Raw genomic sequence first — 13,028 nt, 5'->3', positions numbered from 1 at the left:
TTGTGCATATACATCCTTCTGACTCTTACTTACATCTCCTGCAGCAACAAAGTTATAATACCCCATCTACCCTATGGGTAACGAGTATCAAAAGTTGCATACTATGTATATTTACTCCAATTTAAAATAGTGTCTATTTGCTGTGCTTTAGTTGGCTGTTGACTAGTGTAATCAAAATCAGCCCAAAACGAGGCCCAAACACACATTGAATAAATATTGATTTTGAGCGATTGGAGCAGCAAGGCTCTACAGCTCCAGCTTCATTTGCCCAGCTGGCAGTTGGCTGCTGCCAATTATAATTGGAAATCAGTTTAAGAGAATGAGCTTTAGCTGACCCAATGAGGAGTGAATAAATGCGTATGCAAACTGACAGGCGACAATAATTTCAACAATATGTCAATGTTGATGCTCATCAAAGTGATTTTTATCGTTTTTCTCTGCTCTGTTTGGATTCTCTGTCAGCGTTCAGCCCAAAAAGTTGACAAAACGCCAACGTTAACGCCAACGCCGGCGACAGCGGCCAGCCTCATTGTTGGCCAACATTTTATTATACTATATAGTATATATAGTGTATACCACTTGTGTGTGTTTTAGGTGCGTGTCTGCTTTATAAATAAAGTGACTCAAATAAAGAGGTAAGTGCTGCTATCTGGCAGGGCAGGTGAGCTGGCCAACATGGGAGAGCTGTCGCCGACTGGGCGAAGGCGTTGCGAATTGGGTTAGCTTTGGCCATTGGGCTATAAATTCAACGATTTAATGCTTTGTACATATATTTGGTGGTCAAACATTGAGCACCTATGTCATCAGGCAGACAAAAGAGCACTGATACCATGATCTCTTAAATAGTTCAGAAAAGTTCTAAGGGAAATTTTATGGCTAGTTTGATAAGATGAGATATATTCATAATTTGTTACACAAAGTTTCTTCAAATAAAATAAGTTGACATTAGTTTTGTTTAATACTTCAAAATTTTAACTTCAGAGAATTCAAAAATGTTCAAAAAGTTCCGAAGACTTCTCAGAGCAATGTTGTGGATAATTTGATAAGTTGAGATAGGTATATATTTTCAAAAAATTTTAGATTATTATTATGCAAAGAAAAAAACACTTATATCAAGTTGGAAGGGAAATGTTGTAGCTAGCCTGATATTCATAAAGAAAGAAGATCAAAGAGCAACTTTATCTTCTCAATCATACATTTTTTTTCCTTTGTCTTTATTGAAACATAAATTATGTACAACATGTATTTCCAAAAAAAATATTGAAAAACTATAATTTGATGTGCAGGCGACACGCTTTAAGGGGGTCAACATAGTGAAAATGTAGCGTCGTCTTTGATGTTTCCATGCATTTTGCATTTACACACATTAAAATTCAATCAAATGTGAAAAAAACATATTAAAGGAGAAAAAAAAAACATTTTTTTTGTCGAGTGTTAAGAGGGCTATTAGATTATGACAGCAGCTATTTTTATACCCAACTGGAGTCGGGTATTTATAGCAAAAAGATCGTTGAGTGTGGCATGTTGAGTCGCTGCTCAGGCGATGGATGTCACATCACGAATGTCGCCTTGGGTTTCGGTCACAGTTCCACAGTAATTGCGAATAATCAGCGTCAATTGGCGTGGCCAAAATGCCGCTCGAGGTTCACAGACGAGTGCCAGAGTTGTGGAGCCAGAGACAGACCGAAGTGGAGTGCGGACAAGAGATGAAAAGCAAAAGGAAAGACGCCAAATAATGTGGCCTACGCACGGTATACACAATTTATACACAGTATTATTATGAATGGGAGAGAGAGAGGGAGACACCTACCTCTACCCCGGCGCAATAAAAACGCGTTTCAATTTCAAATTGATTGCCAGTCGCTTATTATTATTATTTGCTTTTTATTGTTATTTCGCTTTTTAATGATTGTCACTGTAGCACTTGTTGTTGTTGTTGTTCATGTTGTGGATGTTGTTGTTGTTGTTACAATCACTTGCTGGGTGTTAAATACTCGTGCGAATTTTTTCGTTACTGGAGGCCACCAACGTCCAAACATTTTAGGCGCCACCCCCACAACAAAATAAATAACTAACAAAACACAACGGTACACAGAAGTAAGCATTTTTTTGCTGCCTCGTTTCTTTATTTGTTTTTCTTGCTTTTCCCGCCCAATTGCCTACGGCTATGGCTGAAACGAAGGCGTAGCCCCAATGGCAAAACAAAGTATATAAAAATATAAAATTAGTAAATAAACAAAGAATTCGTGATCTCAGGTCAGCGTTAAGAGTTGACCAAATCAATTATAGTTGCATGACCAAAATAAATATCTACTTAAATACAAACATATCTATACTACAATGATTATAATAATTAAGTAGCTTGGTTAACATCTTTGGAATTTTTATAACGTCATAAACACAAATCACACCTTTACGAAGGAAATTATTATTTTTTATTTTATAATCCCCGATTTAAGTGTGCAGATCACGCTTCCTGACTTTGGAATTGCCAGCTCATCATATTTGTTGTTGCTTTTGGGCTTTAGCACTTTGTGCATTTTCATTGAAATTTGTCTGGTATTTATTTATAAGTGTTTGTTGAGATTTGCGTAAGGAAAACAATTTAATTAATAGTAGTTTTCTTTGGGAATTCGTTCAAAAAAGTTTGCTTTGTTTCTTTCAGTTCTTTTGCGCATATTTTCCTTGTTTTTTTCGACCAGCAATATCCTGAGCTGCTGCCAATATTCCTTAGTCTTTGCCTTTGTCTTTGACTGACTTGATTTTTTGTGTGTTGTGTGCCGCGTGGCCAATTGGCTACCTTGGGTTTGGAGTTTGAGTGCTTTCCCACAAGTCAAACACACACTTGAAATGAATCAATGCGGCGGCCGGTGCATTGCCCAGTTCTTATATTGCCTTGTAGTTACATATATGCGTTCGTGTAGTAGTACCTCGTAGTCGATGTTTGTTTTGAGTTGTTATACCCTTTCCTAATATGGGCACAGTCGCCATCACACACTTGTGTGTTTGTGAAGTGAGTAAGCGAGATTGTGAGATTTTGTGTGTATTTTGTGTGTATGTGTGTGTGTGTGTGTTGTGTGTCGCTTGTGCAACATACATCCAATTGGAAATGAAAAACTCTGACCTACTAATCACCGAGCCAAAAAGCCAATAAGAGTCAACAACAGCAACAGCAAAAGCAAATGCAACAACAGCAGCAGCAAGTGCCACAAAGCAGACAACGACAGACATCGACAGCCCAAGAAATCAAAAGATGGACAATAACTTTAAACCAGTTTTGTGATGTCGAGCCTTGTTGCACGTTGCAAAGTTTTACAAACGCTTTTCGCTTGTACTGAGAGAGAACTGTTTGGCGCACAAATTTGTTTTGAATTTGATTATATGAACTATTTGGGCGCACAGGTTGTCCCACAGCAACAGAGAGTTGGAGTTGAAGTTGGAGACAGAGACGGAGACGGCGGCAGCCCAATTGACATTTTATGCTGTATTAAACGACAACTCGAACATGGGAGACAGACAGACATACAGATAGACAGCGAGGCAGCCAGACAGCGACTGCAAATTGCGGCGTTTCACAAAAATTATTATGTTAAATTTAACTGGAAATAGCACACAAGGACATTGGCGCATGCGCCCCCAGACGGCGCCAACTGGTCGACGATGGCGTCGCCGATTGTTGGCTAAATTGATGATGACGATGTTTTTGTGGAGTGCGAGTGCGAGTGCTAGAGCGAGAGCGAGAGCGTTCGAGAGTTGAAGTGGGAGGGCCACAGAGAGATGTCGTAGTCACAGATTATCGCAGTGTTTTGTTTTGCTTTTGGCATAAATTTCAATTGCTCGCATTTAACAACAATTTAAAGCAAATTAAATTTTGTTGCAACCGTCTCTTGCGTTGTGTCGCGTCGTCGATTATTGGCTGCTGATAGGCGTGTGCATGTAGAAATGTTTGTACAGCGCCATCTATTGCTGGTTAGCGGCAGTTCCTGCCATGTGCATATAAAGCAATTTTCTGCTACATTAGGTTTTTGCGTTTTGCGCTCATTGCCTGTAAGAGCCACAAGATTGGCAATCCAAGCAACTACCATTTAATTGTCAAAGCTACGACTTTCGAATACACTGTCAAAGTTCATTGTTTGTTTATGTCAAGCTATAATATATAGGTACTTATGTGATGCTTTGATCGATTTTGGGGTAAAGAACTTATAAACCACTTTTTTAGAAGTTTTTATGGGTTATAATCGTAAAAGACAAATATGAATATTTTTGTGGTTTTGACCAAAACTGTCAAAGTTTATGTCTATTTCTCGTCAAGTTATTAAATTCATATGTCAATGATTCATTTGTGTATAAAATAGAGATTTATCTAATCGACCAACATCAAAGCTTGACTCACAAACAAGTTGCTCAATCCGTTAGACACTGCTTTGTGTAGTGCATCAATTAAAAGAAATTATTATAGATTTGTTTGGAGCACTAGTAGCTGCTGCTGCTTCTTGTGTTCATTGGCTTCTTGGCTGCGTTCCATCGCCCACCAGACTGGCAACAGTTGCGATGGCATCTCGGGCAATGGCATCGAGTAGCGAGCGAACATTGTGGGCAACCCACATCAAATGCTCCACTTAGACGCGCTCCATTGTTTCCGCATTCGATTAAAAATGATAAATGCCTCACTGCGCTCAAGTGAAAACAAAAACCGCAGACGGTTGACGGCAGACCCATCGACTGGGCCCAGTTTGCCGAGTTAACTGCGTTGGCTTCGACTTCTTCTTGCGGCAATTGCCTCATTTTCTTGACCATTTTTTAATGTCTCGTTTATGGATGCTGATAACTAAAGAGCATTATTTTTATCCATTGCCTTCTCCATCCACTGCACACTTCGATCTCTGGCTGCTTGGCTTAATTATTTGATTAATTTTATTGCCTGCTCAGTTCAATCTGTATGTTTGCGTGTTTGTGTGTGTGTGTGTGTGTTTGTTGTGTCTGTGCTTTGACTTTTGGGGGGAGGAGTTTGGAGTTGTCGATTAAATAAATCGTTTATGCTTTTGTTAAATTGCACGCATTAATTAACTGCGCACATTTTAGGCCCATGGGCGAAACCAAAGTCAAAGACATGCCCAAAACAGATGCCAACTCCCACTCCCGCAAGTTTTTGTGCTCTACTGCCTTTCTTTTAATGTATTTCTTTCAATTATTTCTATGCTGTGAAAATTAATCATTGTGCATAATTATTTTAATTATTGATTATGCGAAGTCATTGCCATAAATCTCGGTTGAAAGATATACTTAATATTAAGCATCAAGCCCAATTAATCCTAATACAATTTACGGATGTACATATCTTGGGACTGGCAGCTACAGATTCCAATTTCAATTCCAATGAGCAGCAGTTGCAATTTGATCAAATGTTTGGCGTAGTTCACGAGCTGAAATTCAACAGACTGGCTGCAAATAGGCCAAATAGCCAAAATGCTGCCACTTCGATGCTGCTTTGCCAGCAGCTTCGAATATATGCGTTGAAGTTGATTTAATGCTTGCGATGAGAATTTAGAGTAGAGAAGTTAGAGTAATTAAAGTTTTGGTTAAAGCAATGTTACTTTTATTTTAAAATGTATTATGAGTATGGAAACACTGAAGTGGACATAAATTGCCTTTGTTATAAGAAATTTATTCCATAATATCAAAAATTTATTTCTGTTTATTAATAAAACTAATTTTAAAATAAAGCAAGCAGCAGACTTGTCTGCAAATGAATAAATTCATATAAGATTCATTTACAAATTCAAAAAAAACAATTGGGATTGTTTTTAAGAAATAAATTTCATATGAACCATAATTAACATCAATAAAATAATAAAATGAAGTGTTTCGTCTGTTGGTCTATAAATTTTTCTTTTTCTTAATTCAATATGTCTACATCATTCACTTGAAGCATTTAATGCACTTTAAAGCGACTTAAGCATTTTTGTTCACTTTAAATGTGAAATTGAACTGTAGCTTAAAAACATTAAATTCATTCTGTCAAGAAGTTCGCAAATCTTTTAAAGTGCTTATCATCTGCAGCAAAAACAAAATAAAATAAAAGTTGGCAGTTGATTTTACTGGTCATGACTTGGCAATTTTTCCTCATTGCAACTAATTTGCCACACTTACCGCATTTAAGGAGACAAAAAACAACAAAAAAAATGACTTCATTTCGCTTGCAAGCTGCACTCGATTATTGTTGTTGTTCCTGATGCCGTTGTTATCGTTGTAGTTGTTGTTGCTGGCGTTGGCGGCTTTTGGTCATTTGGCCAGTGGGCGCTGGCACAGTGCACTAATAAACATAAAGAGTAAACAAGTCCATATTGGGTTATATCGGTCAGCAGTATTATATCTGCTCTGGCACTTTTTTTCACTTTACCATCATTGTTTCGACTTGATTTTCTTTATTTATTTCATATGCATTTTTTTTCATTTTCTGCTTGCATCACATGCATTTTTCATGGGACGAGACCATCCTTGGCTTTTGCTTTCTGTCGTTGCGATTGGATGGATGGTCGTCGCCTTGCTCGTTTGCCCGATTGGAGACGCTGGGTTTGGGGGCATTGCAAATTGTCAAACCGCTATGTATGGGAGTATAGGTTATTTGGCATGGCATCGCAGCATCGCAGCGAGTGAGTGCAGTGAAAGTCCAAGCTGCCCTGAGGGCTTTGGCTGAACTTCAGCATCGAAATTGCGTTGGCGTTGACGTTGAGGTTCGTTCGTGTGGTTATTGTGAAATATTAAAATTATACAAGCATTTCCTTAACAAGACGGCGCGAGAAAATGAGCAATGCGATGAGATGTATCTGCATTTTATGCAGAAAAACTGCATTTCAAATCCCAACAGCAACCGAAGTCCCATTCCTCAATCCCAACTGCAAAGTCCCAGTGCGGTTATCGCCATGACAGCTGTCAATCACTTGCTCTTGGCATATATAGTATACACCAAAAAAAAAGAGGCAACAAAAAATTAAAGAAAAAAAAGGATGACTGATGCATCTGTGTTACGAGTTGAGTTTGCGATGAGAAAGTTGAAAACTTTAATTGTACCGTCGGTTCAATTAGCGGTACAAGTGATTTTATAGCGCCCGCATCCAATTCATTAAGTATCTTCTTAATAAATGGACTCAAGTTCCAGTTCCACGTAAAAACCCCAGTTGAATTGCTCCCCAAAAACCTGTCGCTGTCGCTGTCGTTGGGTGTTGGCCCAGAAATTAACAACCATAAAAGGAGCGCTCCAAGTGACGTCGCTGTATAAATATGAGGCACATTTGGACAATTACTTTATTTACGCACTGTTCCTTTCGGTCTTTGATTTATGCAGTCAACAGTCTGCAGTCCGCAGTCCGCTGCATCGTTCATCGCATTGTTAATTGCACCAAAATGCAGATTTTTACTCTCCTTTACTCTTCTTTCGCGCAATTCCTGTTTCAGTTTTTGGCCTGGCCAAAAACAAAGATAAACAGCGACAGTTTTTACATAGCCATCGATAAAGTGGGCGACTCTTTTTTATTTTATACTTATTTGTGGCGCGTCGTTGGGAAAGGTTGCAACGTGGCTTGCTGCCTTGTCCTGCCAAACTCATTAAAACGAATCCTTTTAATGGCCAAAAGTTTGCCTCTACTGCTGCTTGTTCCTCGGTTGCTGCTGTTGCTGCCGTTGCTGATTCTGCCATAATCAGTAAAATTAAGGCCGTGGCAGTTGAAGGCTGAAAGCTGCTCGTTGCCAATGTCGTTAGCATTTTGGGGCCAGAACATTACAGTTAAAAAAAGACCATAAACAGTAGTTGGCTAGTTTTATTACTTGTTCTATTTTTTTGTGCAAAGCTTTTCTACGACCTTCAAACTATTTTTTACAATCGACATTTTTTTTAATGTTAAAAGAACTAATTACCATAGATAAGGTTATCTTTATAGACTTTGATTTATTGTGTGTTATGCATTAAATGACAAATGCTTCAATATTAATATTTAATGTTGTTTTGCTATTCAGTGAAAATACGAGAATAATATACTAAATCATTAAATAATAATTGTATTTCATAATTGCAAATGCTAACAATTTGTATTACAGAAAATAAAATGAAAATTTAATTTTAGTCTTTAAAATTTAAATTAATTTTGAATAGGTTCTCTACACTTCTGCCTTTTACTCTCAAATTGTGTGTTGCGAGTTAAGCATGGATATCTGCAAGAGCTTAGTTAACTTTTCATAAGAAGTTGCCATACTCATACATGCACACTTGCCCACACACAAAGGCATAAAGGCGCATGCATGTAATGCGCTTGGATTTAATATTGGCAGCAAGTACTCAAAGGAGCAGCTTAGAGGCGACAACTTGTGTGTCATACGCGACGCAACTAACAACTTACTTAAACCAACAAATGCGCTCTACAAAAGACACACAAAGCCAAGCATAGACATACATACAAATACTCATACGCACACACTCTCACATGGACATTGTCACATATGACACTCAAAAGGCCCAAGGCAGCAGCTAAGCGCGACATAGACGTGCAGTTTTCATCCATGGGGTGAACGGAGGGGGAGGTAGAGAGGGGACTATGTTGAGATGGTTCCATTTCTGTCTGCTTCTTCTTCTTCGGCAAAGTGTCCCATGCCCCCGATTCGTCTCCTCTCCACGGTACGTGGCCATGCTGCAGTACGGCGCACTAATTACGAAAACTCAGCACGTTTCGCCATGCTGTGTGACTGCCTGGCTGCCCGGCTGCCCCACTGTGGGGGCACACACACACATACACACAAACACAAGCAAAGGCGGCCTGAGAGTGGTTAAATGCTGCAGTAATAGCGGCAACATGCAACGCGACAGTTTGGGTGGCGACGGCGACGGCGACAGCGACGGAGGCGCAACAAAAGTTAAAACATTGCGGCAGCAATAAAAACAACATTTCGCTTTAGCATCGGCTTCGACTTTGGCTCTGACCCGCCACCCAGCTGGGGGTGGCATCTGGCCATGGCTTTGTAACTGTATTACTGATGAATCCTCCCCCCGTCCCCGAAGTACAGCACAATTTCGCCAAAGTCAATGTCTGAGGTTGTCGCTAACCGCGTCCAGTGGTTGTGGCAAACATAAGCAACGTAATGAGAAATGCATCAATTGCACAAAATTGTTTTGGGTCTGCGGCAGCAACTTTGCTGCAGCAGTACAGCAGGACCTCAACTTGCCCTAAATAATATGCACTTAATTACAAAATGGGAAAGTTAACTAAAAGCTCATTTACGACTTTATAATTTAAAAAATTTTATAAAAGCAGAGGGTGCGTTTTATGAGAAGATAAAAAGGTCGGCAAGCGAAGTAACTAAGATTGAAGTAAACTAATGTAAAAGGAGACGCAAAGATCTTGATCAAAGTAGTTTAATTAGTGTGAAAAACTAATTAATACTGCAATTACTATAATAAATACGGAAAATATAGATTTTATGGAGAACTATGAAAGAATATGAAGGCAAAATATAAGCTAAAAGAAACTCTAAGGCAAAAGTTAATCGCCGAGTTTTGAATTTTGAAAAAGAAAGAAAATAAAAAGAACTAATAACAAATTTTTCTACAACCTTTACACTACAAAAGCTAATAGATTTTTCTTAAATTCTTGGTGAGCTTCGATAACCACAGGGAAATAGTTGCTCAGTTCGTGAAATGTCCTTCACAGCGGCATTAAAACAAATCCACTGCTGGCAGACATGCAATTCTTTTTACACACAAACACTCGCATATGTATCGAATATCCTGCACATCAACAAGCAAATAGGGTAGCTAACAAAGGGCAACAAGGCACTCACACTGGACGATGCCCGATTCCGGATGCCCCCGCTGCCCCATGTGCCACATGACAAGCATTTGATTTGCAACTAACGACACCAGGTTTTTATACGGCAAACGCCAACTACATATTTGCAATCTTTACGTCGACTACATGGCTATAAAAATAAATTACACAAAGCTTAAAACTTATGTGCATCAGGAAGAAAAATGGCTTATGGACGCGCAACGGAACAAACGAATAAACGAATGGAGCAAGCACCAAGCTCTAGGCGGATGGTTCGAGGACTTGGGTGAAACGACAAAATGACCAATCGACCTGACCCTCAAATGGCAACGTTGATGAACGTGTATTGCTCCTTATACAATGTTCAATTGGAGCGATCGAATAGGAGAGTGAGAGATAGAGATAGAAAGGAAGAAGAGTGGCAGAGGTGGCTAGGAGCTAACGGCTAACGGGCAACGGCAAAAGGTAAAGCTTTAAGCCGACAATGAAGACATTAACATGAGCAACGGCGACGACAAAACTCTATGCCATGGCTCATCACATTAATCTTCTTAATACGCCCATCAATAATTCAAAGCCAAGGCAAGGCATGACCATGCCAGACCATGTCAGAGCAATAGCCAAGTGTTGCCCAAAAGTTGAGCGGACACGCAACCATATTGGAGTACACAAGCATTGAAGTATTGTTTGGCCAAGTGTTGAGTGAATTATGAGGCACTGTTTAGCTACGGTTTGGTTTCGGTTTCGTTTCGAGTGGTGGCCACCTTCAAGAGGCAACTGTTTGTCGTACATCAAAATCAAACTATCCAACACTCAATGCGCACACAATCACACACACAAACTCTTACAAAAATATTGAACTCTATGGCAATCGACAATGAAGCTTTATGGCTCGTTACCATTTGATTTATGCGCAGCTGCCAAAAAAAGCAGAAAAAAAACGACAAGAAAAAAAAGAAGGTAGTGAAAATGATTTCATATCTCGCCCAAAGAGTCGGACAGTGAATGCCTCTGAATGTAATTGTATTTGAATGACATATGCATGGCCAGCAGAGTCCAGAGACCAGAGACACTGGGCCAGGCCAACAGTGGCATGTGTCCATTGTCAATGTGACAGCGTCCGCTTCAATGGCACTCTGCCAGTGACAAGCGGGCTCCAAAGGCGCCCCCAACCTGTCCATTGTTTTTTGGGGCCATCCACAATGTCCCATGTCCTTTACCTGATTCATCCGCAGCAGCAGCAGCGCTTACCCCTGACAATTTCGTACCGCTCATTGGAATTTTCGTATGCTGTCGCCGATTTTTTACGCCTACTTCGACTCTCAAGTGAGAGTCCTCTCCTCTCACCGCCCACCCACCGATCAACATGCAGACGAAGCGCCTTTTGTTCAGGTTCGTGAATTGCCGGCTCGATTGTCAACACAACATTGTTGCAGCATTTCAGCAAATGTGCCAAGCCTTCGAAACAGTTTTAGCTCTTTCTCTTTGAACAGATGCCTTCCTTATCAATGCGAGCTTAAATGCCACTGATTGTGTCAAAGGTTCGAAACACGTGATAAGATTAATACGCTTCACTGCCTATAAAAGAAGCCAACAGCTGGCGCAAGACATATTTTAGTTTCAACAATTGTCAAGCGACGTCGAAAAGTAAGTGAAAAGTGTCCAGTGTCCAGTGTCCAAGTACTTCGATTTTTGTGTAAAGGAATTCATATCAGCGAAAAGTGTCCTTGAATTAAAAAAAAATTAACTCTGAAGAAAGAAAGCCAACATATTTATTTTAAATATACATTATTAACAGCGATAGGAAGTGCACTAGAGGCAAGGCCTTCGGCATAATCAAAAACAAGAAAATCTATCAATAACGTGTTTGCATATTTTAGTTTTTATTTTAGAGTAATTAATCAAAATTAATATAGCACGGAAATAATCAAATGTGCTAACTTATATTTTAAATAATTTCTTTAATTTACATTTTAAATAATTATATTCTATAGTTTCCTGTGTTTTATATTAATTGAGAATTATTTTTTTTTTTTTAAATACTTTCAGCTAATCAACAAACAAAATGAACTTCTCCTGGTTGGGTCTGCTCATCTTTGCCATGATTGCTGTCGTTGTCTCCGCTGGCGGATGCCCCGCACCATTCAAGCATGAGAAGAATCATTGTGTGACTGACCGTACCATTCGGGGAGAGTGTCCCCATGGATCTACCTATAAGATCAATGTCAACAAGTGTGTCTATGGAGCCTAAATAACCTACGCAAATAAATTTGTTTAAAATTAAATTGTGTGTACTTTTTATTTTGAATTTCATTATCAATTTAAACGTCATTCAAACAATACTCAGTTGACCTAAATAAGACTAGATGTGACCTTCTCTTAGTCAGAATTGAGAACAGCTGGCTGCTGTTGATAAGCAACGCTCATGTGTCTTCTCTAAACAAACTTCCGTTCATGGAACCTGCAAACCTGGATCTACATATCAATAAATGTACGCTGAACTGAGACGACAACCATAATCAAGTATTTCCCAGAAATCGTCAATGTATTTTAAATAAAAGTTAACATGAGAGAAATGAGCTGCAATAATCTAATGACGTATATTAAAAATAATTTTATTAAAATTGGTTGCATGCTTAAATACTTTTTTTTAAATTTTGTTTAGTTCGAACAATATATATTTTATTGTATTTGAATAACACTAAGTGGCATTTTGAAGGGCTTATTGGAATTTCTGGGATTATCAGAAATTTTTCCTACTACTGAAATTTTTGAAACAAAAATTTGAATATTAACTTAATTAGCTAATATTTAATTCATATCTTCCTTCTTCTATCCGCTTTCATGTGTGTACCAACCTATTATACTTATTTTATCCGCGTTTTTTGTTGTCCTATCCGAATCTATGTATGTCAATAACAACAAATTAATTTGCGCAATTGAACTAAATTCAGGTTTTTTCTTATTTGATGAACGGCACATTTTCTATTATGCACTTTGTTATCAATTCGAGCGGCCTTCACTCAATATTCAACCTACACAAAAGTATATATGATATTTAGTCGGAATTGAGCACAGCTGACTGTTGCTGATAAGTAGCGCTTAAAAGCTCATCTGTCTATTCTATATAAACTTGCAACCGAGTGCAATGCAGTAAATAGTTTCAATTTATACTCAATTAAGGTGAGTTTGTGAAAGAAAGGATTAATCGAC

General features: G+C 38.7%; 2 protein-coding genes across 3 annotated transcripts in view; both read left to right on the top strand.

Annotated features, from left to right (window-relative positions):
• LOC133838951 (uncharacterized) overlaps positions 1 to 13,028 on the top strand; it is a 183,708-nt gene that overhangs the window by 169,142 nt on the left and 1,538 nt on the right. Inside the window, exon 1 of one of the 2 annotated variants that reach the window (XM_062270226.1) lies at positions 12,901 to 12,998. The exons of the other annotated variant lie outside the window; for it this stretch is intronic. The gene's annotated coding sequence lies outside the window, so the exon portion shown is untranslated. Of the gene's footprint in view, positions 1 to 12,900; positions 12,999 to 13,028 lie in introns of those variants that run through there. 2 annotated transcript variants of the gene reach the window in all.
• Positions 11,407 to 12,100, top strand: LOC133837223 (uncharacterized). The gene is made up of 2 exons (XM_062267898.1): positions 11,407 to 11,462; positions 11,865 to 12,100. The coding sequence occupies exon 2, from the start codon at positions 11,881 to 11,883 to the stop codon at positions 12,064 to 12,066; it is 186 nt and encodes a 61-aa protein (XP_062123882.1). The 5' UTR covers positions 11,407 to 11,462; positions 11,865 to 11,880; the 3' UTR covers positions 12,067 to 12,100.

Source organism: Drosophila sulfurigaster, chromosome 2R, assembly GCF_023558435.1.
Source record: "Drosophila sulfurigaster albostrigata strain 15112-1811.04 chromosome 2R, ASM2355843v2, whole genome shotgun sequence".
Classification (NCBI taxonomy): domain Eukaryota; kingdom Metazoa; phylum Arthropoda; class Insecta; order Diptera; family Drosophilidae; genus Drosophila; species Drosophila sulfurigaster.
Note: the sequence above shows the minus strand (reverse complement) of the source record. Positions and strands in the feature narration are given on the sequence as shown.